The following is a 27,094-nucleotide window of genomic DNA, read 5'->3' as shown; positions in this document are numbered from 1 at the left end:
ATGTTTTTTTGCTCAAAGTTTTACAAAAAAAAAAAAAAAAAGAGAGAGTAAGTATGTATTTCCTCTTATCTTGACCTTTTTTGTTCCTTACATACTTATCCACATAGAATTATTTAAACGTACTTGACTGTATGCAGAAATTGAGTCACCTGCAGGTTTTAAAGCTTTGGTTACAAGCCCTTGCTTTTCGATTGCCAAATGGAGACAGACAGGTTACAAATTGTTTTCAGAACCAATACGGCAGTTGAGAAAAAGTACATTATAAAGTTCTGTTTCCACAGCATTTGTACCATGCTGCACTATCTTTGCAACATCACAAGAACCAAAAAAGGAAAACAGGACGGTGCTATTTTCATTCTGAAGAGGCAAATAAATATCAGTATGAGCCACGATCACAGATCATAACAACTGAACACTTAAAATGTGGGCAGAGCCATGAAAGTGGCCTTGCCAAAGTGGTAGCTCCTTTATATTACACATCTGCCACAAGATCCGAATACAAACACATACATTTTGCTTCCATGATGACTGCTGTGCCAACACACATACTGCCAAATGAGCTGAAAGTGTTCAGCTATGTACTAGCAAATGAATCATCAGCTAAATTATGAATACTAATCCCTATTAGTAAATATGATGGGGGAAGCAGACAAAGCCCAAATGCCGTAACAGCCTGGCAGTGCCCTTCGCACCATTATTTAGGAGGCAGGAAGGAACAGAACACAATATCCTTTTACACCAGAGGACTCCTCCTTGTCAGGCAAAATCTCAGATTTAAGATCCATTTAAGTTCATGCTTTGTCTCTAAATATGGAATTCAGAGGTGTGTGGACTTCTAATTACAGCATAACTTCACATTAAATTGTTACTGAAAAACTATTTAAATACTTGATGTGAGTATTCAGACAGCTTTCATGAGAAGCTGTCTGTAAGGCTTCACAACCAATACTGTAAATATCATTTTTCAAGGCCTTACTGTTTTTTATTCTGGTGTGTTGTTTTGTTTTGTTTTTTTTCCTATGTAGCACTTGCAGCAAAAATTAATGAAACATTCTCAGAGTACTTTGCACTATACAGGCTTATTTCATATTACATCAATTCAAAGTGCAAGGGCAGGTATCTAGACAAACCTCAAAAAAGGTTTAAGAGCAAACTTTTCAAATTAAAATTTTGTCCCATTTCATACTTCACTGTTCCTTCAGATTTACCCTTACTAAGCTTCAAAAGGTTCCCAAAGATAAAGACTTAAAAAATATTCTTAGATGGCTAAAAGTAATAGAGGTTAAGCACAAAATTATTCTTAGAAATCTTCACAGGTAGCTATTTGGGGCTGCAAATACCTAAAATCCTTCTACAATCTGGCTGCCATTTCTCATATTAAGGCTGACATTTCAGATTTCCAATGAGAACCTGGACAGAATTTCTGGGTGAAAAAAAAAAAAAGCTGCACCTCGGGGTGCAAAGGGCATAATTTCAAAGCAAAGCAGGAATACCTGGTGCTTGCAGCCCCTATCAAACCAGTGACTCCTGCAGAGCACTGTGATAAACTGTTGGTGTGTCTACATTCTTTTCAGCAAAAGGAAATTTTTGTTTGTGACACAAATATTTCTGGTACAGTTATAAACCTAAAGATGCTGCTACTGAAAGCATTCTCTAGCTAACAATTTTGCACTGATCCTCAGTGACCACAGTTCATTTTGGTTTAGAAGCAAATAATACACAGAGAATGGCTGTGAAATTTGTGAATCTCACTAACCTTACCTCCAGGATATGGAAAGGATAGCTCTTCCACAAAGGAACTCAAAGAATACCATCATTATTCCCTTTTGATGTTCTGTGGGATGGAACACCTCTCCTATGAGGATAGGTTGAGAGAGTTGGGGTTGTTCAGCCTGAGGAAGAGAAGGTTCTGGGGAGACCTGATTGCAGCCTTTCAGTACTTAAAGGGGACTTTGTAAGAAAGATGGGGACAGACATTTTAGTAGGTCCTATTGCAATAGGACAAGGGGCAATGGTTTTAAACTAAAAGAGAGTAGATTTAGCCTAGATAAAATAAAGAAATTTTTTACAATAAGGGCAGTGAAATACAGAACCAGGCTGCCCAGAGAGGTGGCAGATGGCCCATCACTGGAAACATTCAAGGTCAGGCTGGACGGGGCTCTGAGCAACCCGATCTAGTTGAAGATGTCTCTGCTCTTTGCAGGGGGGTTGGACTAGATGACCTTTAAGGGTCTCTTCCAACCCAAACCATCCTATGATTCTATGAAACACAGAAATACAAAGCAGATTAGCAGTATCGCTCCTGTTCAGCATTCACAGAGGAGGAGCAAGTTGATTCACATTCTAACTTTCAGGGTAACAGCTCAGACACCCACAATACACATATGCCTGGATCTGTTAAAAAGTCCACTTTTACAAACAGACTCTCTCTCAGCCATAACCATTATTATTTATTTGTCCACTTACTATTTCTGGCCACGGGCTTTAGCACAAACCAAGTCTTGAATATATTACATCTTCTAAAATTATGGGTTAATTTACTACACAAGGAAAGTGTCAGGAGACAACCATGTAATGAGAAGAGGACTGTGCTTTTAACACTCTCCTCTCACATAAGTCAGTACAGTAAGTTGCATACTTGTGTCCACAGACTGGAATGTACTGACCAAATATTTGTACGTCAAAGTCTCTCGAAACCTTCTCCCTAGCAAGCATTTCCAGAAGGCAGAAGAAGATGTTTCTACCCTAGTTTGTTATTTTTATTAAAACATGAGCATCCTTTCCTACCCTATCCTCCACAAAATAACACCCCACTGAGAAAGATTCCAGTTTTTACCTTGGAAATGGGGGGAAAGGAAGATGGCTTGAATGTAATGAACATGAATTAAGCTTTTTTTTTTTTTTTTCCCCGTCAGCTCACACCAGCATAAATAGATGGGACATAATTCTCCTGCAGTATCCACAACACAGAGTCCAGAAAATGACTGTTTATATGAAATTCTCCACTTTGTTCTCCCCACCCATTTTTTTAAACTTAAGAGTAAACCAGAACCACCAGTTGTAGCTCTCCCAATAAAGTATCTTCTTTGAAAACATTTATCATATGCCTAACTCCTCTAAATGGAAAATCAGCAATCATGCATGGATCAGTCAACTTTAATCTTCTGTGAGAACAAAAGACTCCAATAAATTGGTACAAAAGTCTATGTCATAAATATTCCAAACTGTGGTTTATGAGCAGAGTGAGAAGCTGTAGACAAGAGAGGATAAATCCCAGGACTCAGGAAGTGCAGTGTAAACTACAGCAAGCTGAGTGTTGTTCTACTTAGGGAATTAAAGGAACAATGCTTGCAAAGATTGTAAAGGTTGTAAAATACAACAAAGGTTGTACTTATGCCAAACTCTTTGGCATACAATCTTTGGTAACAGAGAAGGGTAAAGCAAAACATACAGTTCTGTGCAACTTCATTCACAACAACCTTTAACTACGTTATTTATAATATTTAATATATGAAAAACACTTTAGTAAGGCTACTGCATACACTTGGATAGAAATACTTCTGAACACTGGGAAGATAGCTGAGACTAGATGCAAAACCTGGTTTTGTGTCTGACTCTTTCCTAAGATCTGCACAGAATACAGACAGTTAAACAAAAAAAAAATTTCTTCCTGCCTCGGACAGAAATCAATGAAGATATTTCCAAAGGAGCAATACAAAATCTTAATAAAGTAGTGGTTCCCAGAGTTACAGTATATGGTGCATCAGTGATCTCTCAAAATCCAGAACTTCTACTTGCTTCCAGATGGATCAAAAAAAAGACCTACAATCCCAAACTCGGGACCATATATTTTCACATGATAATGCATGGGAAACACAATTAAGTTAAATGCTAATATAATGATCAAATCATCCCATACTTCAGCAAGCACTTAAGCGTATCTAGATTTCTCATGTATAAGGTCATCGAAACTAACAGGAGTTCTATAGCTTTCAGTTCTCAGAAGAAAGTACTCAAGGATTTAATCAATGATTTGTATGCTTTTGCATACAGCTTGATTTGCAGGTGCACATTTATTTATTTGATTTATAAAATATAAATTAGTGCCTTAAATCTTGGCTCTGAGTATGCTAGCATAAATTTCATTTCACAGTAAAATTCAGTGTAAAAACTGTTCATTCCAGTATGAAATAAAATGTTCCAATAGAGAAGAAAACCCACAAGTCTGGAACTAACAGTAAGATCCTTGGTGCTTCTGAAAGGCCCCTGCAAGGAAAAGTAAATTTTGCTGCATGCATAAAGATGAAACAGGTCTAAGTATATACCAAACCACACCTCTCAGCTTTAAGTCAGAATGGCAAAGCTCTCCAATACAGGCTTTCAAAGCTAGCATTCCTGGGCTTTGCTACATCTGGGTTTCCCTGCAACCCTATTGTACAGAGGGAGGGACTTGCTCAATGTTGTGTGCAGTTTTTCCCAAATTTCTTTTTTACATTCTTCCAAACATGAAAGAAAAGTGTAAGACCTCCCAGGTAAAATGGCGAGAACATGCTGAAGGTTCATGGTGTAAAATATGCAAGAAAGGCAAGAGTGGTTCAGCCTGATTTACTATGAGAGGATTTAATGCATTTATTTATCTTCACAGAAAGGGCTGAAAAGGCAACAGCATGTTTTTTACTGTATGACAAAATGTGGACCACTGGTCACAAAAAAAAAAGATTTTTAGCCTGGAAAAACAGTTGCAGAATTTGCTGAGTCAGACATCACAAAACATTGGCAAGAGAAAACAGCGAGTCACCTATTTTAAAAACATTAAAAGACAACTTCTCAAGGTGCCTTTGTAAAGTCTCTTTAGTATGCCATACCTGTCCTGCTACAGCCACTTAAACATTGTGAAGTACAGGACATAAACTAAATATTCTTAAGGTATCAGTTTGGAAAAAAGAAATGTTACATAAAGCAGCACTTTAAAAATTCCTTTTCTTCTCCTCAATGTGGGGGTATAATATATGAAAAATTAATGAAATCCACTAAAATATGTTAAGTTCTTAAATATCAGTTTCATCATACCTTAACTTACAAGCAAGCTCTTTGCAATATTTTAACATACCTCTCAAAATTCCTTACAATGCATCTGCTGTTTATATATACATATATATATATTTGACATTTACATTTTCAAATGTGCTTTCTGCATATTTCAGTTAACCCATCACCATGTTATTTAGTTACTATTAGCACAGCATTAACCAATGTATGCAAAAGGAAAGTCCAGTTCTAATATGAAGTGCCAAACTCCAGCATTCAGAATCATGTGATTTTTTTGGCAAAAGCAAAAGCTTTTACTTTGAATAAAAGTTGCACAAGCACAAAAGGAATTTTAATAACAGTTTGTGAATATTTACTAAAGAATGATTTTCTGTATCCAAATTATAGGGTTAACTGGTTCCATCTGTGCCAACTTTCCAAGAGTAATGGACACACTACTGAAAGCGCCCCTAAGGTATATATAAGGACTCGCATAGAGTATGAGTTTGTGATGCCAATATTTAGTCAAAAAACTCCTTTTTGCCTCTAAATGGAAGATATTTAATAGCTAGAAATAATAAAGACAAAATACAACTTTTGGATGCAACTGCTGCAGAGTCAACATTTTTTATCATATTTTTAAAAGATTGCTTTTTAATGGCTATGTACCTACTATGCAAGTTAAAGCTAGAAAATCAGTGCAAATATAGCTTAAGCTTTTCCTTATTGCTCCCTTAGTCATATACTAACTGAACAGGCTCAACTTCTTTGTGGTAACTCTGAAAAACAGAAAGGTCACTTAAATTTCTGTTAAAAGCAAGTGACTTCAAGAGAGAAATCATGAATTGGCAGTTGAAGCTAGTATGCAGGCAGACCGTGTTCCTCTCTTAATCTCTGCTGTAATAGCAGACAGAAAAGGATTGGAGAGGGTGTCCTCTTTAGTTCAGTACTTCAGCAGAAACACCTATGTTCAGGTGTTCACTGACTGTTCAGTTAGGCTCGCCCTGGTAAACTAGTCTGGGTAGCAGCTTGCTTTAACAATACAAAATCAAAGGGACCATGCAGTATCTAAACCACTATCTTTTGCTTGGTGTATCAGTTCAGAAACACAAAGGAGTTTATTTAAAGAGAAAAGTCTAACTATATCATAGGAAACCAAATCTTAAAGATTTCACAAAAGTACCGGAGTTTCAATAGAACAACAAAAAGCGCCCAAAAAACCCCAAACCACCAACCTTCTAATGTAGGAAGTGATATGCTGATTCTTCGAATGTCATATAAACACATAATACAGTTAAAAGAATGCACAAGCACACTTACAGATTAGAAATTATTTCCTTAACCAAACTTAAACATGTACAAAAATATATTCTTTTTATTAATTTCCAAATGTGTAAATGAATGCCTAAGCCCTGTCTTGAGCCATGTGAAAATATACTTGCTACCTTTGTACAAACAAGTTTCGTTTTCACAAACTGACAGCAAGAAAATGTTAAAAGTTTTGGTGACTCAAAATAATCAACAATATGTAACAAAATAAAAAAGACTGCTGTTTTTTGAACCTTAATAATTGTTTGTAATTAGGTTTTTAAACATCACTGTGATTTATAATATAAATCTCAAAAAAACTTTCTGTAAATACTGAAACAAATTTTGACCTTATGTCTCTTTGAGCAGAAACAGTTTTCAGAATTCAGTGTGAACTTATAAAAATTGCTTTCATTGTTCTGAAAATGCATTTCTACAAATAAATTACATATTGAAAAATCCCTTGAGTACCAAATTCTGATAACTGCCATCCTAAATATGCATGTGTTAAAGGAATTAACACTTATTCTGCAGTTCACAGTAAAAATACTTTCCACACTGACATCTAGTGAAGTTTTACAGTAAAAAGAAAGCCTGTTCACATACTTTGCACTTACAGAAAGCTTCTCGTCTTCTAAATTACCTATATTTTAGATTGCAGAAATTTGTAGCACGTTTGTACATCCCGCACTATTTTCTTCTGAAAGATATTTTGCCACTCTTTTTAATAAATAACACATCTACCTGCCAGAAGCTCAGACATGCTGACGAGTACATTAGAGAAAGTTATAATGATAAGATCTGGTGTAATTAGATTTAAAACATGATTTGCAAAGTTACTGTTTTTCTATTATGCCAGATGTACTTATGAGGGCTAAACATCCAACATTAACAAAACAATTCTACTAAATTCAGTGGAGATAATGAATGCAGAAGATTTTAATTCATACAATTTAGACATTAATAAGACAAGTCATCTATATTCTCAGTGCAGTATCCAGAAAGCTTGTATCCCCACAGTCTCTCTGTAATCAGTGAAGAAAGAGAGGTTCCTCTGGGAATACTTAAAGTAGTCCTCTGCTCTGAACCACCACAGAGCTTACACTTGGTGAGCTTTATGAACAGCACACATAGTCTTTTAGGGTGCAGAAGCGGGACTTTAAGCGACAGCTTGAGAATTTCGTGACCCCATAGCTGCCTGTCTACTCGAACAGGGACAACATACAATCTCAGATACCTTCTACTCTCCTGGAGCTGCGCTCCAGGGAGGCAAGACATGATGTTGCACCAGCTACAACATTAATTTCAGCACTCATTAAGGCAAAGTCTCATTTTTATGCCTCATCAAAAAAAGAAAAGCAGTTAAGCACTGCCTGACACAACTTACAGGAGGTTGGGTGCTGACTCTGGGGAAAATGTATCACCTACTGAATCACAGGCAAACCTATAAATGCTTTTTGCAGTGACAGATATCTGAAGACAGATTATGCATTTCCCCTTCTCGTTAGTGGTTGTACTCCAGATATGAGTTTGAGCTCTGCTTTTTCAGACTGCTGCACAGCTGCAGTTTGCAACAGAACCAACTGACTTGTCTTTCTAACCTCAAAACACAAAGGAGAAGGAAAGGGAAGGTCCATTTAGACAGAGATTGAACTTAACACAGAAACATTCCTGGGCAAAGGGTTTTCAACAATTTATTGGAAAAAACTGTAGTGATCTACAACTCCAGAAGTGCAGAAAAACCTGATCTAGGGACTGGGACCCCTGTATTTCTGTTTGAGCTTCAGTCTGCTGACACCATGGCTATTGACTTCACAAGACAAGTCTGGAAAGCTAGATGTTTTCTGGTGCTTGAAAGAGGTGAGGGGAAAAACAGATGAATATTAAATTATGTTTTGGCTAAAAGCTGCCTGAAGCTAAATTACACACTTGTAATCACTTCAATTGCAAGGCAAAAATACTAGTAATTAATTGTGGCAATGTGACAGGATTTAAAACAACCAAACAAAATTCTTGGTAGTATATGAAATGTAAAAATCTGAAAGCTATCAACATTTTATGTACTGAAATTAGTTCCACTTGCAATAGCATCAGAATGAGTTTCCCTAGTTAATAACCTTCTCTGCATCTGAATCTAATCTTGACAACAGAAACACCATCAAGAATTATGAAATGGAAAAATAGCTTCTGTTTAAAACAAGGAACTCTTAATACTTGCACTCTATTTTCTATTTCATCATAAAGAAGCTCAATAATCTGTGGTAAAGCTGCCAGATGTCCAGGTTTTTCCAGACACAGCCCTTTTTTCCACAAAGAAATTCTGTCCTGGCAAAAAAAAAAAAAAAAAAAAAAAAAAAAAAATACAAATTTCCTGGAATTTCCAGATTGTGGGCAGCATAGTCAGGTAGTGGCTCCAATGTGGATGCCTGATGCTTGGAAATCCTGGACAATGTATATCCACCAGGATTTTCGTGCATCTAAACAGTCACCTTGTTTGCAGAACATACCTAGCATGCTCCCTTTATTGAGTACTCCCAAGTAAAACATGCCAGATAGAATCCAAATTCAGTCCTGAACTTCCTGGACATAAATACAAGAGCCCTCACATGAAGCACTCAGTCTAAGGCAATCTTCTAAGTGCATCCACAACTTGCATATGCATATGAGAAAGCTGGAACAATGCAGAGGGGTCACCAAGGGATTTACTAGTTCAAGATAGGTAACTAGCAATGGGCACATATGTGTTAGTACACACATCTGAAGATTCAGAACTAGATTTACAGGAACCTAGAACCTAATTGTGTAGCTAAATCCACAGCCTGAATTAGACTTCTGGAATCTTAAAAAAAAAAAAAAAAAGCAAGAGAAGACTTAGATGCTTAGAAAGGAGATGCACACTGGGCAGCAATTAAAGCAGTAGTAGCTACATACAGAGAAAAGGAAAGGCTGAAGAGTTTGGAAGTGCTAGACAACTTATCCTGAGATTTGAGAAGATTTCTCCTTTCAGCTAGGATTCATAGTCTTTAGCCATTTCAGACTGAGGTGGACCAAGTTTTGTTTGTTTTAAAGACAACAAATCTCTCATTTCAGAGAGAGAACAATGCCCTGACAAAACGGGGGCCCAGCTTCAAGATACAAAATATCAAATACTTGGTTGCTAAAAATACATAAATTCTAAATGACATAGGAATTAAAAAACAGATTTCCCCTACCTCAAATATGTCATCTAACCACTAGGTAACAATCATACTTTCTCCCTCATTCTACCGATTTCTTAACTATTCTATACAGAGATGAGTTTTTAAAAGGAAAGCCGATGCAGCCTGTAGCTCCAGGCAATCCACAAATTTACAGTTACTGCATGTTTCCCAGAGAAAGGAGATGTGCCTTGAAACTCTCATCCACATCCTGGGTACCTGCCCTGTGGCTGAGCCAGCAGATCACAGGAAGCAGCATCCTTACATCTACAGCCATTTTGTGTGAAGCCTCACAAGTTGTACTCAACAGCTCACTCAGTAGCACTCACATCTCAGCTTAACACAGGTTGAGGAACATCTCCTTAATGGAGCCTGTAAGATTTTCTATACATTTAATAGGTGCCAAACTACACAGCACCATGAAAACTATGATACTACACAGCTTAGCCAAAAGCAGGTTTTTAATTATGCAAAGGATCTTCAGTCTAAAAGCAATACACATCCAGGAGCTGCAGAATGGAATTTTTAAGAATCAAAACTATAGATCTGGACAGATATAAAAACTAGAAAAACTGACCTAGAGTTTCAGAGGCTTAATAAAAGGCACAAGATCTCTCTGCCTCTCAGAGACATGTCATTTTTGATTAAATTATGTTTATTAGTGTATCCTTACACATAGGATATGGCATGACATCCTAGATGCATGGCAGAAAACCCCTGTGATTTCTGCAGTAGTAGTAACCACTGCATACATGGAAACTGATAGGCAAGGACTTTTCTTCATTAAAAATCTTATCTAAAAAGCTTGACAAAGATTCAGTGAAACACTTTACCATGGTAACCCTGAAAATTATTGTTTAGGGTCTCTGGTCAAACACAGTATCATTAACAATATATTTTCATATTTACTGCCAAAAAATTATGCTGGCACAATATTACAAGATTGAAACTAAAGTTTCATTAAAAAAAACAGATATTTCAAAGTTAAAAATTAATACAGATTTAATTCTTCATCACTGAACACACATATTACTAAAATAATCTCTGTATTACTATTATTTTGAGAGCCCCTACCTGCTGCAGGTTATTAGTAAAAGTCTTCTGGTATTGACAAGTCTCCTGGTTTCATCAGAACAGACTAGATGGCCCTAGTCTCAATTTTTTTCAACTTGATACAGGATGGTATGAAAGGGCAGGTATGGGCAATACCTTATCTCCAGGTTGTCCTATAATGCTTTAAACTGTTTGTGGTGACAATAAGCAGTGGGTCTAGGTAGATCCAATCACTGGAAACCATTCAAAAGCATACACACAGTGTCAGCCTCAGAATGGGGCAAAAAAAAAAAATCTTACTTAATGCCAGACTGACTGTCCTGGTTTGGGCTGGAATAGTTAATGTTTCTTTTTGGTAACTAGAATAGTGCTGTGCATTCAGCATTGAATTTCGTATGAGAAGAATGCTGATAGCACACTGATGCTTTCGGCTGCTGCTGAGATTTCAAGGACTCTCCAACTCCCCGTGTCCTGCCCATGCACAAGTGCACAAGAAGCAGGGAGGGAGCACGGCCAGAGCACCAGACCCAAACTGGCCAAGGAAATATTCTTATCATGCTCACTATATAGAGGAGGGGTGGTTGGGAAGGGGATCTCTCTCGCTTCTGGGATTGTGATTGTGGGATCTTGGTATTTCGGAATCACTGGCTGGGAACGGGCTGGGTATTGGTCAGCGGGTGGTGAGCAATTGCATTGTGCATTGCCCATTTATATTTTCTATTGCTGTCATTCCTTTCATTTTTATTACCATTATTAAACTGTTTCTACCTCACCCTGCAAGTCTCCCTTTACCCCTCCAATTCCCTCCTCCATTCCCAGGTAGGGGGGGAGGGTGGGTGAGCGGCTGCAGGGTGTTTGGCTGCTGACCAGGCTCAAACCACAACACTGACTCTGTATTTGCCTTTTACAGAAAAATGGTGGTTAATATGCTAAACTGAAAGGGCATCTGAAAAATGAAAACTTATACCTCTGGCTAGTATCACAGCAAATTCTGTAAACAGCTGTTTAGAGACAAAGTGAGGAAGTATCCGAGCTCAAACAAAATGGATTAATTTTTGCTGAAATCAATGCAAAAACATGAACACAACACTAGCAGCTGAACCTCAAAATCTTTCAAGAATAAAGAGCTCATTTCCATACAATCCCTCTGGACTGAACTGAAACAGGAAAGAAAACTTGACATCTGAACATCTGCTACCACCACAATACAGGGTATAAAAAGCTCTGCTACCCTTTCATTTCTGTTCCATATTGCAGGACTGAAATTACTACCTTGGATGATTCTGAACCATGGTCAAAAGACACAACAAGTTCCAAATTCCTCCTGCCGACAGAAACAAAGACACTATAAAGGCACCTGCTTAGCCATCAATCAGGAGTCAGGCTGCCTCACTTAACATCCAATTCTAAAACCCTCCACTAAGCAGGCCATGATCGAAAGCAAAGTCGGCTTTAATTTAGCAAAATGCGCTTCATTACATAAATGACTGATATCTTTTTTTTTTCTGCTATAAGCAATCATAAATGTATGCCTCTCACGTTCTCTAAGGCACCAACCAACATTTTACTGTATTATTTTCTTAATTTTTGAAGGACCTCGGGCCAAGTTCATTAACGAACTTAGTTTTTGAAAATTGTCTAAATCTATTTACACAAGGAAATTAGCCAAAGTTTGTCTTCATTAGACTTGTGACTCGGGCCAACCTGACCTGCTTAAGTAAAAAAAAAGAAGAAGAAAACAATAATCACCAACATCAATCCCTTGCCACACTGTACTTGTGCAATTAGTTTACTGAAAACAATTAAACACATGAAGATGCATTTATAAATAAATACTAAAATGCTAGATGAGAAGACTTAATTATTCTAAAACGCTAAAAAGATTCCACGCTCCCTTGATGACAAGTTTAGAAAAGATACCACCTTTCCCATGCAAAATTTCCACCAGACCAAATAAAGATATTCTGATTTTGTTCACACTCAAATAAAACAGGATGTTTTTAATACAACCTCTTACGAAATCATGGAGGAAACCCTCCAGAAGCACAGAATGTCTCAGACACAAACAGTGGGTTAAATAATAGTTCCGCTACCTTCAAGCCATCTGCTAGTTTGCCAATGAAGCTTCAGGGAAAGAACATTCAGGGTATGCTTCACATCACCTAATTTTATCCATCTAAACTTTTGACTTGAAGCACAGAGTCTCTATTTAGGTTCCTCCTACAGTCAGCTGAATAGAGACGGGCATTTCTAGAGAAAATAAATCCCACTTTAACATATGTGTCCAAAACCTAACTCATCTGCACCTGAAGTTAGACAGGCTTATCTCACCTACCATTCACTGGTCAAATTAAAAATAAATATATTCATACACTAAGGATGGTACTCATCTTCCTGTAATGTGGTAATAATAAAGTGTTGAGCTCAATCTCTACTTCTCCACTGGTCAAAAGAGAACAGCATATTTCTCAAGCATCTATTTTAAAATTGAATGAAGCGTATTATGGGGCCATTTCTCTCTTAGACCATCTCTACGGGCTACCTAGATAGCCATCTCAAAATAGGCATTTCACTTAAGACAATGGAAACATGAGCAAGATGCATCTCTGACAGTGCACAGTACCATAAACATACATTCCAATTTAGCTGAGCAGATACTGAGTGTTTAAATTCTATTTCCCTAACTCTAATAATACAAATAATCCATTTGGAGTACTTTGAGTACTAAAAGTGTTAATTTAAATTTACCTTAGCATTGGTACGGGGTGTGGGCACACTGAGAAGTCTAGAGGATGAGTCTAAATTCACCTGGAACAAAATCAAGCAGAAAGCCTGCAGGACACAGAAGATAACTGAGTGCATGGAATGGCCTGGGCTGGCAGCAATAGCATTGAGTCCTTTAGTTGTCATTAGAACGAACAACCCCACCATGGGCTTTGCCAGTCCAGTCCAAACACAATGACTCGGCCTACCCAGATTACTCCTTGAAATGGTGCAGCCAGTCAAGTTTTGGTCAGACTTAAAATCTTTGGGAACACCAAATGGTGTAATATGATTTCAAGCATGAATGCTTACCCATTAAGAACTGCAATAAAACCACCTTGCAATTTTCAGTCAGTTGAACAATTTGGGGGAAGAAAGTAAAAACCACACCTTTACACCCTGCTACAATACTGTTTGCCACCTCAGTTAAATTCTTAGTATCTTTGATAACTTTGTAAATAAGCAAATACTGTTTTCTAACACAGAAGCAGGTCCTCAAATAAGATAAACAAGACAGCCTGCAGTAAAGCAGCTCTGGCTAGCACTAGGAGCTCACAATACGTTTAATGATGGGGACAATCTACTGATATTCCACAACTATAAGTAAAAAACAGCATTATTTGTGTAATTTTAAATGCTACAGACATATTGAGAGGTTTAGGTGATTTCGTTTTAAAATCTTCATCTCATATGAAATACATTACTTAAAGGAATAAAATTATGTGACATATGGAAACATGACAGATTGTTCAGAAACCATACTAACTTTACGGTAACCTTTTAAATTACATTTAATTCTGAAATGCCTTTTTTTTTTTTTTTTTTCTTCTGAAAAACACCCCCACAACAAACCAAAAAACAAACCAAACTTCTGCTGGGGCACAGAAATCCAATTCAGGTGGAGTTCATAGGCATGTAAAATAGAAGCAATAAGCAATAGACAATTTTAGTTGTAATACTTTGGGGTATGCCTATATGTGCAACTCCTGTAGACACCTGAGCTAGTTTACATAATGGCAGCAATAGGAATGTGCCAGACAGCAACACAGCACAGTCTTGTCCAGTCACTCACAAATTTATCTCCCTTTTGGGTGGATGTTGCAACCTCATTTAAACACTGCTGCTGCAGTTGTCACCATCTCAACAGTTTGAAACAAAATGCAGTATATGTCTGTGAACCAGAGTTATGTTCCAAATGCAACACAAAAGCATTCAGATCGGCAGATACCAGTTACTTCTCAACTATCTACGCACAGTAATGAAAAAATGCTGGACTGATTTCCTGGACTTTCCTGAGACAAATGCCAGTTATGTTCTCCCCTGATAAATGCACCTCATGGAAACCAGTCAGTTCTCTGCTCCCATTTCCTCTTAAACTATTTCACCCTGACCCCAAACACTTGAATTAATAGATCTCACCTGAAGAAATGTTTTTTAACTACTCACCTGAATTTAAATAATTCCTTCTGTTTGAATTAATTAACTTTCCTGTTCCCTACGTAATGTAGAGCAGCATTAATTAGCTGCCCTTCACAGACTGAGAAAGTGAAGCTCCTTACAATTCAGTGACTTGGCCATAGGCAAAGAGGAGCTCCGTGGTAGAGGAGGGAACTGAAGCAAGAACCCGAATAAGATGGAAATAAAATTTCCAATGAGATCAGTGGAAGATATTTAAATCACATGCCACTGTGTGTCCCCTGACACCCATTCATGAGCTTCAAGACACAATGTTAAAGGACAACACCAGGGACATACCGACAATATTCTAAAACTGTTAATACTGAGTATAACCAACCAGACAGTCAACACACTTAAATCACTATCAAGCCCAATTATGAGAACAGCTGTAAACCAATAAAATGTGAGAGTGTTGTAAGTGATCATATTAGCCTTCTTTTCTCTTCCACTCCTCATTCTTTTCTTTTTGAAATGACAAGTCTTCTAGGATAATCCTCTATGCATCCTATGTGCTCTTCTTCCCAACTCCAAGGTCTAGGATTACAAAATGAAAGCTGAGATCCTCACAGTTACATTATTTCATGAGTTAGGACTTCCAGACACCAAGTAAATGCAATAAATGAGAACTGACAATGGCAACACTAACACCATGCAGGTGACTAAGCAATGTCTCATGTGTAATTACATGCCAGTCAATTGGTCAAAAAGATTAGCTAAGGAGCTCAAAACATTGCCATTCCCTTTATAGAAATTTTAAAGGCAATCTGCTCAGTCTGCATAAAGAAAGCTTTACGTTCTTAACAGTTAGTAATGAGTATGCTTCACACCAGCACCACCATCTCTTCCTTTATACTCTTTCTGGGTTTATAGTTTTATTGCTCATAGAGGATGGCACTCTGAAAGAAGAGGTCAGGTATTTTCATTTTCACTTGGATTTTAACTCCTGGAGTGCCACACAACAGTCATACATATTTTAATGCACAACAGCTCATTCAAGGGCAAAACTCATGTAGGAGAAAAGACTGAACTTGTGTCATTTTGACTCTTCACTGACTCTACATTCTGCCTCAGTAAGACAGAAAACATTATTATTCTCATATCTTATCATTCTACTTTTGGGGTACACTCACTTTGCATAAGGCAAAGGAAAAGTGAACGGGATCTACATAGCCTGTAAACACCAAAGAGGTCAGTATACTAACACTGTCATACATAATCCACAGCAGGAACTATTTGCAGACTTCAAAGGCTAACTGATGCGTTGTCCCCTGACAAAATGACCTAGAGATTCTAGTTTTCAGGAAGTGCTTCCACCGCATGTTACCCTGGAGGAACTTGCTCAGTCGTATCCCCTCCCCATACTCTGAGAACCTGTCTCACAATAAGACTTTTTCAACAAAGCAGTTTTGGAGCTTAAACACTCTATTTTATTAGTCTGAATGGTTTGCTGATGAGCTGAAAGCCTAGATTTTCCCAGGTAGTTAATATGTTGCTCCTCTTCAACCCTCTACAGTAACTATCAGCCAATAGTACAGACCACTCCACATGTCTAAGGTTCTTATATCCAAATTTAGATCTGAATCAGCCAGTTTCTACAATGCCTTGAATGACAACAATGGACACACAGTAAATAAAAATAATTTATTATTATATGGTTGAAAGGAAACATCTTCTATATATTTAACAGAAGTCACATTTTCTGAAAAACTCCTTAAATAAGTATCTCTATTCAATTACATACACAACGAGAAGTAAGACACAGAAAGGGCCTAGTTTTTCATTTGAGAATAAAGGTGTTTAAAATGACACCTATACAAACCTACTCATTTCTTCTCCACTAATTCCACATGATTTTCCCGTAAGCATACTTGGTTTTCTATAACCAATTTTGATTTGCATAAAATCTTCCCAGAAAAGAAACAATTACCTAACCTAATGAATTTTCCATTAATGGACATTTTGGCAACAACAGATAACAGAGAAACCCTTGATTAGTTTCAGGAGAATTCTGACTAGCATAAACAAGCATTTACATCAATAAGAGTCTCAGCATAAGTTTGCTTTAAATGCAGAACATTCACTGTGCTGTGGGAATATGACTGACTGACCTGAGGAAATTAAGGTGTACCCAAAAATGTTGCTTTTGCTTTTACAAGAGATGGGCATACACAAAACCCTGATATCCAAAGATACACTAAATGGATAAAATATCTGTTCTTGAGATGCTAACAGACTCTCTTCAACTGCAGCTCTAGGCTCTGTCTCCCTATCCCACGCACCAGCTGAGGCACAGCCCAAGATCCCAAGCCATGGCTCAAATGAACAAGACGAGAAAGCCCTTTTCCAGCCTCTTCCCAGCCCCAGCTCTAGGCTCTGTCTCTCTCCCAGCCCTAGTCCTCACCCAAGCCCAATGCATCACCACCAAACCATACTCCCTCAAAAATCCAAACCACCATCTTCTCTCAAATTTTAATTCCTGTATCAAGGAATGTTCTTTAAAAGCCAGTTTGGCATTAATAACATAGGCATTATCAGCTTTTGCTCATTAAGCCACCAGAACACAAAGTGGCAGTTAACCCCTTAGTCACTGAAATACAGACACTAGTTTTACTGTAACACATCATTTGCAATATCACTGTCAACTGAGAACTTGCCTACTAATGTGGTTTCCCCTCCCAGCACAATGAGAATGGTTAGACTGAAAAAGGAAAAGGACGAATACTTTTGAAGGCAAGGGATCATAGTTTATCATTTGAAATGCAGTAAAGATATACCACAAAAGAATTGTCTGTCTATCTAGCAGTTGAATTAGCAAGAAAACAAGTTTAGGAGTCATGCTTACAAAAGGGAGCATACTATAATTTTCACATCCTTAAAACATGATCAAAAAAGATAGGCACTCAGATATTACAAATCCTGTTCTACCTTTGGATGGGTTGCTTAACTTTTTGCAACCTCCATTTTTTCAGCAGTAAAATGGAAATAATAATCCTACCTTTTCTAACAGTAAGGCTATGAAGCTTAATTCATTTAAATTCTGTGAAAGTCTTCTGAGCTCCTTGTATGAAAAGTGTTATTTAATTAAACATTGTTATTATTCCAAAGGAGCAACTCTAACAAAAAATTTGTATTTATTTTATTGTCTCTTGCAATTTGCATGTAACTGCCCAATCCCCAAAATGGAACACTTGTCCCTCTTCTGATAAGTACTTACGCTAGTCAAAGCGTGTTATATGAGAAAAGCATATTCTACTCCAACACAAGAACGTTTTAACCAGTGACAAATTAAACAGATGTTATGACCATCAGGATTTTTTAATAATGTTTTTAAACTGCTTAAGATTAACGTCCTTTTCCTGAGTTTCACGTACATTTTAAACTCTTTATCAGATAAAATACATTCTAGTCTCTTTTGCTCTTTTATTTTATGAATTTGAACGGTTCTTAATTCTATATTTATGGGCAGAGAAACAGAAACTAATGGAACACATTGCTGTTATTTGTCTGTCTACAAATGAGTACAAAGCTGGTGTTCCTAGTTCTCAGACAACACTACATTGTTCTTTATTTAAATTTCATCTACTCCTAAATAAAATTAAAAGTAATGAAAAGAAAAAGAAAACACAAAAGAGATGCTGCAGCCTTAAGTAATACCAGTTAGAGCAGAATCCAGATGTCTTCTTTTAGCTTTTCAGAGCTTAAGAACTCCAGGGTGTAGTAACTTTCCCTCAGAGCTTTCATGTACTACTGTCTAATTATAGATGCTGGGACAAGAAGCCTCACAGATCTGAATGAGCACACCTATTATTGCGTTTTTTCCCTGGGCTGCGGTCACAGTGCAGATCATGAAGGCCAAATGTAATTCACTGAGTATGAATCTGACCAAAAAACTGACAGAAACACAACAGGCAAATTCTTGCCCCTGATGTGATCCCCCCATCCGGCTGGAGAAAAACTTAAAGGCTATAGCTGATCCTAAAAGCTCAGGACTGATAGAAAATACTTACCCATAACACAGCACTGGAGGAAAGATTTGTAAGGTCACTCTCCCCTGTCTATGGGCTATGTCAAATACAGGACTGAGCAGGAGTGTGCCACATGGTGCTTCAAAGGCCGCAGCTAGGTACACAACACAAGGAACAATGTGCCTTGGAGTCTTTAAAAAAAGCTTCATGCCACCTGCAAGCCAACAACACTGAGACCAGAAAGCCTCTCTGCATTGCAATGGCAGACCTGCATATTACAAAGTTAGGGAAAGCAAGCCAATATTATTTTCTTCTGAACTGACATGCTCCTTTCAGATCAGTTCATACACAACTTGGAACTAGTGTTACACTTTGGGGTGTAAGTAGCACCAGTAAGCAAGCATTTCCTTCATTCACAAGGTTTCCAATTTGTTTAAAGAAAGGCTTCATCCATATAGTACATTCTGATATACTGAGTAAAGACTAGCTCCTGTTTCTTTCACAGAGCTTGAAGAACAGGATGTAGCACAATGTTAAAGGTATCTGCTTATCTCAGTCAATGCAAAGCCAAGCCCCCTAAACCATCTAATATTATATAGTCAATGCCAAGTATTGTTTGAAAACAGAACCTTTTAAAATATCTGTTTCCTCAGTCTAAATCAGATACAGTGTATTTGTAATAACCTCCTTCCAGATGTGCTACACTTGTTTCTTAGGCTTCAGAATTGTCACTTATAATCAACCAAAGGAATAAAATTTTTCTATTATTTATGTTGATCAATTTCAGAGACAGTAAAAGGATTCATTATCATGTCAGCCCTGTTAGTTACCTACACTACTCACTGCCTAAGAGCCTCAGCTGTAGTCCAGGGCCCAGTGGTGAAAGGCAAATCCCCAATACCAATAGTTTGCTTGTCCTAGCAATCCTTCAGAAGTCAGTATATACGTAAAATTAAATGAAAAGTGAAAAAAACCATTTCAACTACCTTGCCATGTAGTTTGTGGACATCATATCTTATTTGAGCAAATTCACGGAGTCCAAAAGATCCTCCAACAAGATACAGCTGAAAAACAACAAAATGAAAACAGACATGTTAGGACTATTATAAAAAAAGAACACTTTGCACACTTACAGAGAACACTTTGCATACTGACCCAATTCATTTACCAAGAGACCCTACTATTCTTCCAACAGAAACATCAGGAACTGAAGAAAATAATCAATTGGAAGACACATATAGGAGAAGAGGGAGTATATGTAAAGTCAGAGCCTTCTTCCACACTCGGGGTCTGGTTTTCACAGACTTCCTCTTTTGTACAAAGACAGCTACTTCGTGACTCACATTTTCTAGGGACTTCCTCTCCTCTTACCCCTTCTTTTCCCTCCCCATATGGCTTCCTGACATAACTGCAGAAAAGGAACATTTACCCCACCGCCACAGGATTTATTCTCATAATTTTCAAACTCTATGGGGAAGTAACAATGCCACACTGACTTAGTCTGATGTCTGTGTGCAAGAGATCTAATTAAGCTTCTGAACAGATCAGCTGATTGGAGCTGTGGTTCAATGATACATTAACACAGAGGCTAAGAAAACATATCCAGCACACCTGCACTTCTATTATTGCCTCCTTAGTTGTCTTGCAATTACCTCCACAATTGTTAAGCATATGAATAATATAGGGAAGAGTGAGGGGGAAAAAAACCCCTTCATATCCACATAAAGAAATCATTCAATTACTGTTTCTTATGACAGAGGGATATCATAAAACTGCCTACGTATTTTTACCACTAAAAAAAGGACAGACCAGACAAAAGATCAAGTATTGCTAACAAACACCATTAAGGACATGAAAATTAGCTTAGAAATCTAGCTACTTTGTGGAAGAATCAGGCCTTTGGCTCCTGCTCTGACCTGACAGACTCTGTCTGCTGTTCTCTGTTAAGGCAGATTCACAGGAGGCCAAAAGGCTGCAGCATCTAGAGATTTACATCTAAGGAAGGTGGAAGCATGAGGAAGCTCTAAGGAACTGAGCAAATTAAAAAACCAAAACACCAAACCCCAACACCAACCTACTTTATCACACTGCATTTCTGTTACAGTCCTTCATTACAGGCTGTTGCTGCACTGGTAACTGTTTTCTCCAGCATGCTGACTGATTTCTTGCTACATATTAGGCTTGCAGCAATGGCCTGTGTCCAAGAATTGTTGTAATTATGCTGCACAGGTAGTCAAAATGTACACTCTTTCCAAAAAGTATGCTATCTGAAGTTCAGGTCACAGAGGCCACAAAGCCATGTTAATTCAATTTTAAAAAGTCTTCTACATTTATTCCTTCTAAAAGTTGCAGGACTACGTGATTTCCCATTAAGAAGGTAAAACTACTCACTAACCATGTGAACGCACTCCCCACACACGTATAGATGCTGGTAAGTTACAGACTGGTACCCAGGACCTAAAGTGGTCTTTTCACAGAACAGGGAACCCTTCACCCATATCCAGGGAAGACACCACAGTCTCTTCCTGGCCTGGCCCTTTCAATAAGCCTAAGAATCTATCTGAAAATTAGAAACAAATAGACCAAAATTTTGTGATATGAACATCCAGCTGGTAGGCCACAGAACTCTGATTTCAGAAAGCCAATCAGAAAATCATATGGTGGCAAGCTAACTTTCACTGACTAGAAATGTGACCTACCAAAAATTGGACAGCACCATACTTGTATCGTAACCGTTCAAGAAACTAATGATGGTCTTGCAAGTATTCAATAATCAACATACACAACAGAAAAAAAGGTATTTGTATAAAGGAGAAAAAAAAAATAGTCTTCCTCATGTGTCAGCATTTTGCTAAGAAAGAATAACAGGAAGGTGAAAGCAAAGTATTCAAAATGATTAAAAAGAACCTGGACACTGTTCAAGACTAATTCAACTAAAGCAGCTGAAGATATGGTAACACATAATGCTGAAAGTCTCGAGGATCAGACTTATAATTCAATTTCAATATGGTTAATACCTCAGCATAAATTTTCATTAGCTGATCTTCTTTAACTCCTAACAAGTATTATGTTAATTAACAGCTAATGAACTAACTTAAACTTCAAGTCTTAATGAACAGAAATCAGAGACACTATAGACAAGTTTACGGCTGTTACAAACCACAGTTTATTGCCTTTGTGTGTATTAGTATGTTGTCAAACAGTGGCTATGGCAGGGCAAAAGCAACTGCACCAGAAATGGCTTGGTACACAGTTGTTAAAGCAGGCAGAAAGTAGCAATTACTTGTGACATCAATTAAAAATTAGTTTGCCCAACACAAACTTGCATGAAGCACATTCCGTTATGAGATGCGATGTGAACAAGCGGAAGACCTTTAGCAGGCCTGCGCCTTATAACCTAACTATCATTTAACATAATGAAGAGGTACACTGTGGCTTACAAAGCCATGCTCCAAGCTGAAAATGAACTATTACATTCTTTAGCTTTGATCATTTAAAACTATGTAATGTACACTGTAACTAAGAAAAATCAAATAGAAGGTTGTTGCATGACATGTCATATGCTACTCATTTTGTCTTACCACATCCTATCACTTGTTTGACAGCAACCATCTATCAAATGCATTTTACATTTGGAGCTATACACACAATAAAGAACTTGTTACACACATACCTCTCAGTTCCTTTAGACAGGTTTTGTCCTGATACGCTAATTTTACTCACATCACCTTTATACTACTAAAGGGGAGAAACCCACTTGGTTTCTGATATACTTTTCTCTTCATACAGCATAAAGAGCGTAACTACCCTGGCAAACTGGGACACTTCACTACTCAGGCATCACCAGTATAGTTGCCTTTACACTTCCAATACTGAAATGGTTGATTTATCTTATGGTGAAACATCAGTTAGGCTGCAACAGAGTCAAAGCACATTGATGCGGTAAGAAATTATAAATGCCACTGAAATATTATACAGTGTAATGCATGAAGGTTAGGATTAAGATTAGATCATTTTCAGAAGCACAGAATACACACAAAAATATAAATAGTATGTTTACAGGTTTACATTACCAGTGTTCTAGAGAACCAAAGATGCTGTCTAAGACTTCATTGCAAAACCAGACTAGAATCAGTCATATTCAGCACTTATTCAATCAACCAACAGCATCTCAATACAGTTAGCTGACAGCCCTGAGCATGAATTGCCTTGATCCACACAAGCCAGAGCAGCAATGGACAGATACTCATTCAATTAGACTTTTGAAAACTGTGTTCAAAAGCCAATAAAAGAAGGTATAAATGGATTTATGCACCTATAATAGCATTAAAGGTAGTAGAGGACTCAGTGACTGAGAATGCATTGAGTGGAAATATTAATCTTGGTTTAAGTGTTTCCTGTCTCTGTTTTTGCATTATGAAGGAAGATGTCCTCACTGTCTTAACTGTACTTGAAGGGAAGAATGCATGCATACAAACAACAACGAAGCATCAAGAGTCACCAGTCAAAATTATTAGAAGTGAGATAAGACTCAAGTTAGTAATTCTAGCAACATTATCATCTTGTTGGCTTTGTGTATTCTGTATGGCTCACATACATTTCTAGTTTCCCAATTTGTAAAACAGAGATAATCTCTACATTCCTTGCAAAACACTCTTCAGTTAAAATAGCACTACAGTAGACGAATTTGCTCAATGTAAGCCAAGGGCAACAGCAAAGTCCGGTATGTTCCATCCACTAGTCCAGACATAAGAGAGACAGTAGAAGCTATTCAGGCTGCCATATAAATAAAGGTTAGGTTGACAACATTCTAATGAAGTCAGGCTCAAGTTCACTCTCCAGTTAAGTGAAAGGGGAAAAGTAATGCCACATATAATGAAAATTAAGATATATTTTTCTTCATTCCAATTTTAGAATCATACAGATATTTAACTTATATCATAAAATATTAACACATTGGCATCTGAAGAGTACTCAAGCTGGAAAGTTCAAATATACCTGCATTAGTCCATTGTGAGGGAACTTAATATTATATGCTTCAGAACATAGAGCAAAAAATGTTATTATGTAGTAGATATCATCTATCTAGTTACTTGAATGCATTCAGCAGACTGATGAAGTAACTTCTGACTTTTTCCTTTATACCTGAAGTTTACTTTAAGGCAAAAATCATAAAACATACTAATTAGCCAGCACTTAACACCAAAGCAAACAGATTAACATCACTGCTAGCACAACCCCCCCCCCCCCCCCCCTTAAAGATCTCACATTGGATTATTCCTTTATGTTTCAGTGAGTAGACAAAAAAAAAAAAACCTACAACGTTGTAATGCAATTATGCATGCATGGAAGACTTGCATGTTCCAAAACAAAATGAAAGATAGGATGTGACATAAGAGCACCATCTGTCACATACACTCAGCAACCTCAATAAATGTTTTATGTTAAAAAATGACATAAAATTCTCTTTAATAACATTCTTTTTAAAATTCTATTTGTTCATTTCTCCACTGGGAAGTATGTTATACAATCAGTTATGGATGGCATCAGGCTTATCCCTTGAACATCATTTTAGGATGAGAAATACTTGTATTTGTCACCAACTACAGTGAGATGGTCACTGAGGACTCGTAACAACAGAAGAGCTTGGGGCTTACGGCAGATCCCTACTTTTTCAGTTTCCTACATAATCTAAAGCAGCCATCTTCAGTTCGTTGGGTTAACAAAATAACAAGTAACTATTTCTCTGGCAGCACCAGCAATTTGCATAGTACAGGCGTCCTTGTTGTTAGAGAAAGCCATTCCTGCTATAGTACCAAATGTGAAAGCCAGATGACAAAATTACATGTCATAAATCCTTAAATTAACCAAATCATAATATTTAGAGAGCTGGCATATGCAGTGGTGGAAAATGTTATTATACATATCACTGGAGAAGGGACATGATAATTTTCTAACCTCTTCTTCAAGACTGCTGCTGCAAAACCCTCCACCTATTCATCAGGAGTTTCAAAACTACAACAGTCATATGAATTATTTTATTTTAGTTTGCAGTGATCATGGTAAAAAGGGTTTTGGGGTTTCCTCTTTGAAGAACTGTCATACATGCAGTGCAAGACTGGTGAAAGATGGCAATTTGACAGCCCAGAAGACTGAAGTCTCTTTTTTTGTTCCCTAAATAAAGTAGAAGGGCAAACTGCCAGTCCCAGAAAAGACCCAGGCAAGTCATCTTAACCTGAAGCGCCCCCCTCTGCCAGCTCTAATTCTCAAGAGTTTATTTTCCACAGCCATTTCATCACCTGGCTCTGACGCTGAAACTGCTGAGGAGAGAGAAAAACAGTGCAAAGTCTTCTCAGAAACCTCCTAAATTCTTTCCCCACACTTGACGGGAGGACAAGAGGATCTACCTTTTCCTCCTGTCTGTAACAAATGGAAATTAGTTCAGCTCAGAGGCCTCCTTTGGGGGAAAACAAAACCCAAAACTATACACCCCTTAGTAGTTATTCCATTCAAAAGCATGATGAAGTAAGAGAATGCATTGACTTAATATGTATACTAGAATTCACAAATTGCAGAAAGACTGAACTGCATTACATTAAAAAATGGATAAAATATGACAGTACGTGACCACATGGATAACATGCTGGCAACCCCAGGACAGCAGCTGGTATAAACTGAAGCCAATCGTAACTGACTGATAAAGCAGAAGAGCGAGTTTTCACAACATGTACAACTAACTCTGTGCAGAGTATCAAACTTGACTCAATGTATCAGGCTAACCGGCTCAATGTAGATTATGTCCAAAGCAGTGATTCTGAAGATTGAAAATATGAATGGCTACAGGCCAAAGTACTCACAAAAACTTTCCACATCCTTTCAATGCTACTATTCTGTCTTAGGAAGAAAACAAAACCTCTGTTTATTAAAATGTCCATTTCATAACAGGTTGGAAAGCACAGAAAATACATTTAATAGAAACCAATCGAAGAACAATGCAGAAGCAATAGAAACCCCTACGTCCCTCAGCATGAGTGTTAGCAAAAAAGTGTATTTTCAGCCACAGCATTGTCTTTTTGCATTACACACATTGCTTGGGCTGGTCAGATGGCAAGTGAATTGTACTCAGCAGCTGCAGCTGTTTGAAAACCAAGGCTGCCATGGTGGTCAAGCTGCAGTTTCTGAACACCACCTTCTCTTTCTTCATAAGCTTCTAAAAGTCAAAATTTCAATTCCTTACTAAAATTGTCATCCCCATTACTCACTGGTTCAAATCTAGCAAAGGTACACTACAATGAGAAACTCTTTATACCTCATGGCCACCCGTTCTTGCGATATGTTAGGCCCAGCTCAAAACACCAATAAACTGAAACCTGCAGTAAAGAACATAAAAAGAACCACTACTAGTCAAGTAATATTTCCCCACTGACAACGTTGGATAAGGGATGAAGATGAAATATACTCTATAGTAAATACTAATCCTACATCTTTATCTTGACCAACCCTCAAAGAAGGTGGAGACCTAGAGCAGGACTAGTCACACACAATGAAAACAGGCAAGTCTGTATTTATGTTCCTGTTCTGAGGCTCAACACAGAACCTCAGTTTCCCTGCGTGCCAGAGTAGCCCATTCAGACAGTATTTTCCATATTTCTCAGCATTCACAGAATCTTTTATGGGCAGATACTCCGGAACCTATAGGAAAAAGTGTGCCTTATATTCAGCATACCCCAGGACTCAGAATTCAGCAACTTTTTAGGAAATTAATTCAGAATGTTGTATTTAAAGAAAACTTTAAAAACTTACTTATTTAAATACATTTAAATGATAAAAAGTTTCCCTACCCACTAGCCCTGTAAAACTTTCACTTTTAGTGACCCACAGCACAATAAAATTCCATTTCCCAATATTTACAAAACATTTCTGAGCATCAGTCATGGCTTCTAGATGACCCTGATTTCACCAGTGAACAAACTAATCCACAGACATGTAATTTCATGTCCTGATGTCTGGGGAAAGTGTTTTGGTCTGGTTTGCTTGCCAAAAAGGTTGAGAGACAGCTGGTTCATTAACAAGGGCTGAGATGCCACTGACCTTCTCTAATGATGCCTGGAAGCACTGACCACAATGCTGCAGCATTGTTAGGGACTCACTCTAATCTGACCTTTTTTCTTGTCCTGTACATGACATGCATTCTTGCTGTCTCTTGATGAAGTGTTTATCAAAGTAAACTTGCACTGTTCAAGGCAGCAATGTAGGTGGCATTGTAGTACAGTCTGTGTGCATAAACACTGATGGAAATGTATTTTAGAAACATGTTTATTC

General features: G+C 37.6%; 1 protein-coding gene across 1 annotated transcript in view; it reads right to left on the bottom strand.

Annotated features, from left to right (window-relative positions):
* The window catches only part of LOC104367994 (cytochrome c oxidase assembly protein COX16 homolog, mitochondrial), a 52,243-nt gene that overhangs the window by 20,462 nt on the left and 4,687 nt on the right, over nt 1-27,094 (bottom strand). The window contains exon 2 of the mRNA XM_042790605.1: nt 19,759-19,836. Coding sequence (XP_042646539.1) covers nt 19,759-19,836 — 78 coding nt within the window. The remainder of the gene's footprint in view (nt 1-19,758; nt 19,837-27,094) is intronic.

This window comes from Tyto alba, unplaced genomic scaffold, assembly GCF_018691265.1.
Source record: "Tyto alba isolate M040663 unplaced genomic scaffold, T.alba_DEE_v4.0 Super-Scaffold_18, whole genome shotgun sequence".
Taxonomy (NCBI): Eukaryota; Metazoa; Chordata; class Aves; order Strigiformes; family Tytonidae; genus Tyto; species Tyto alba.
The sequence above is the reverse complement of the archived record's forward strand: the minus strand, read 5'-3'. Positions and strand labels throughout refer to the sequence as shown.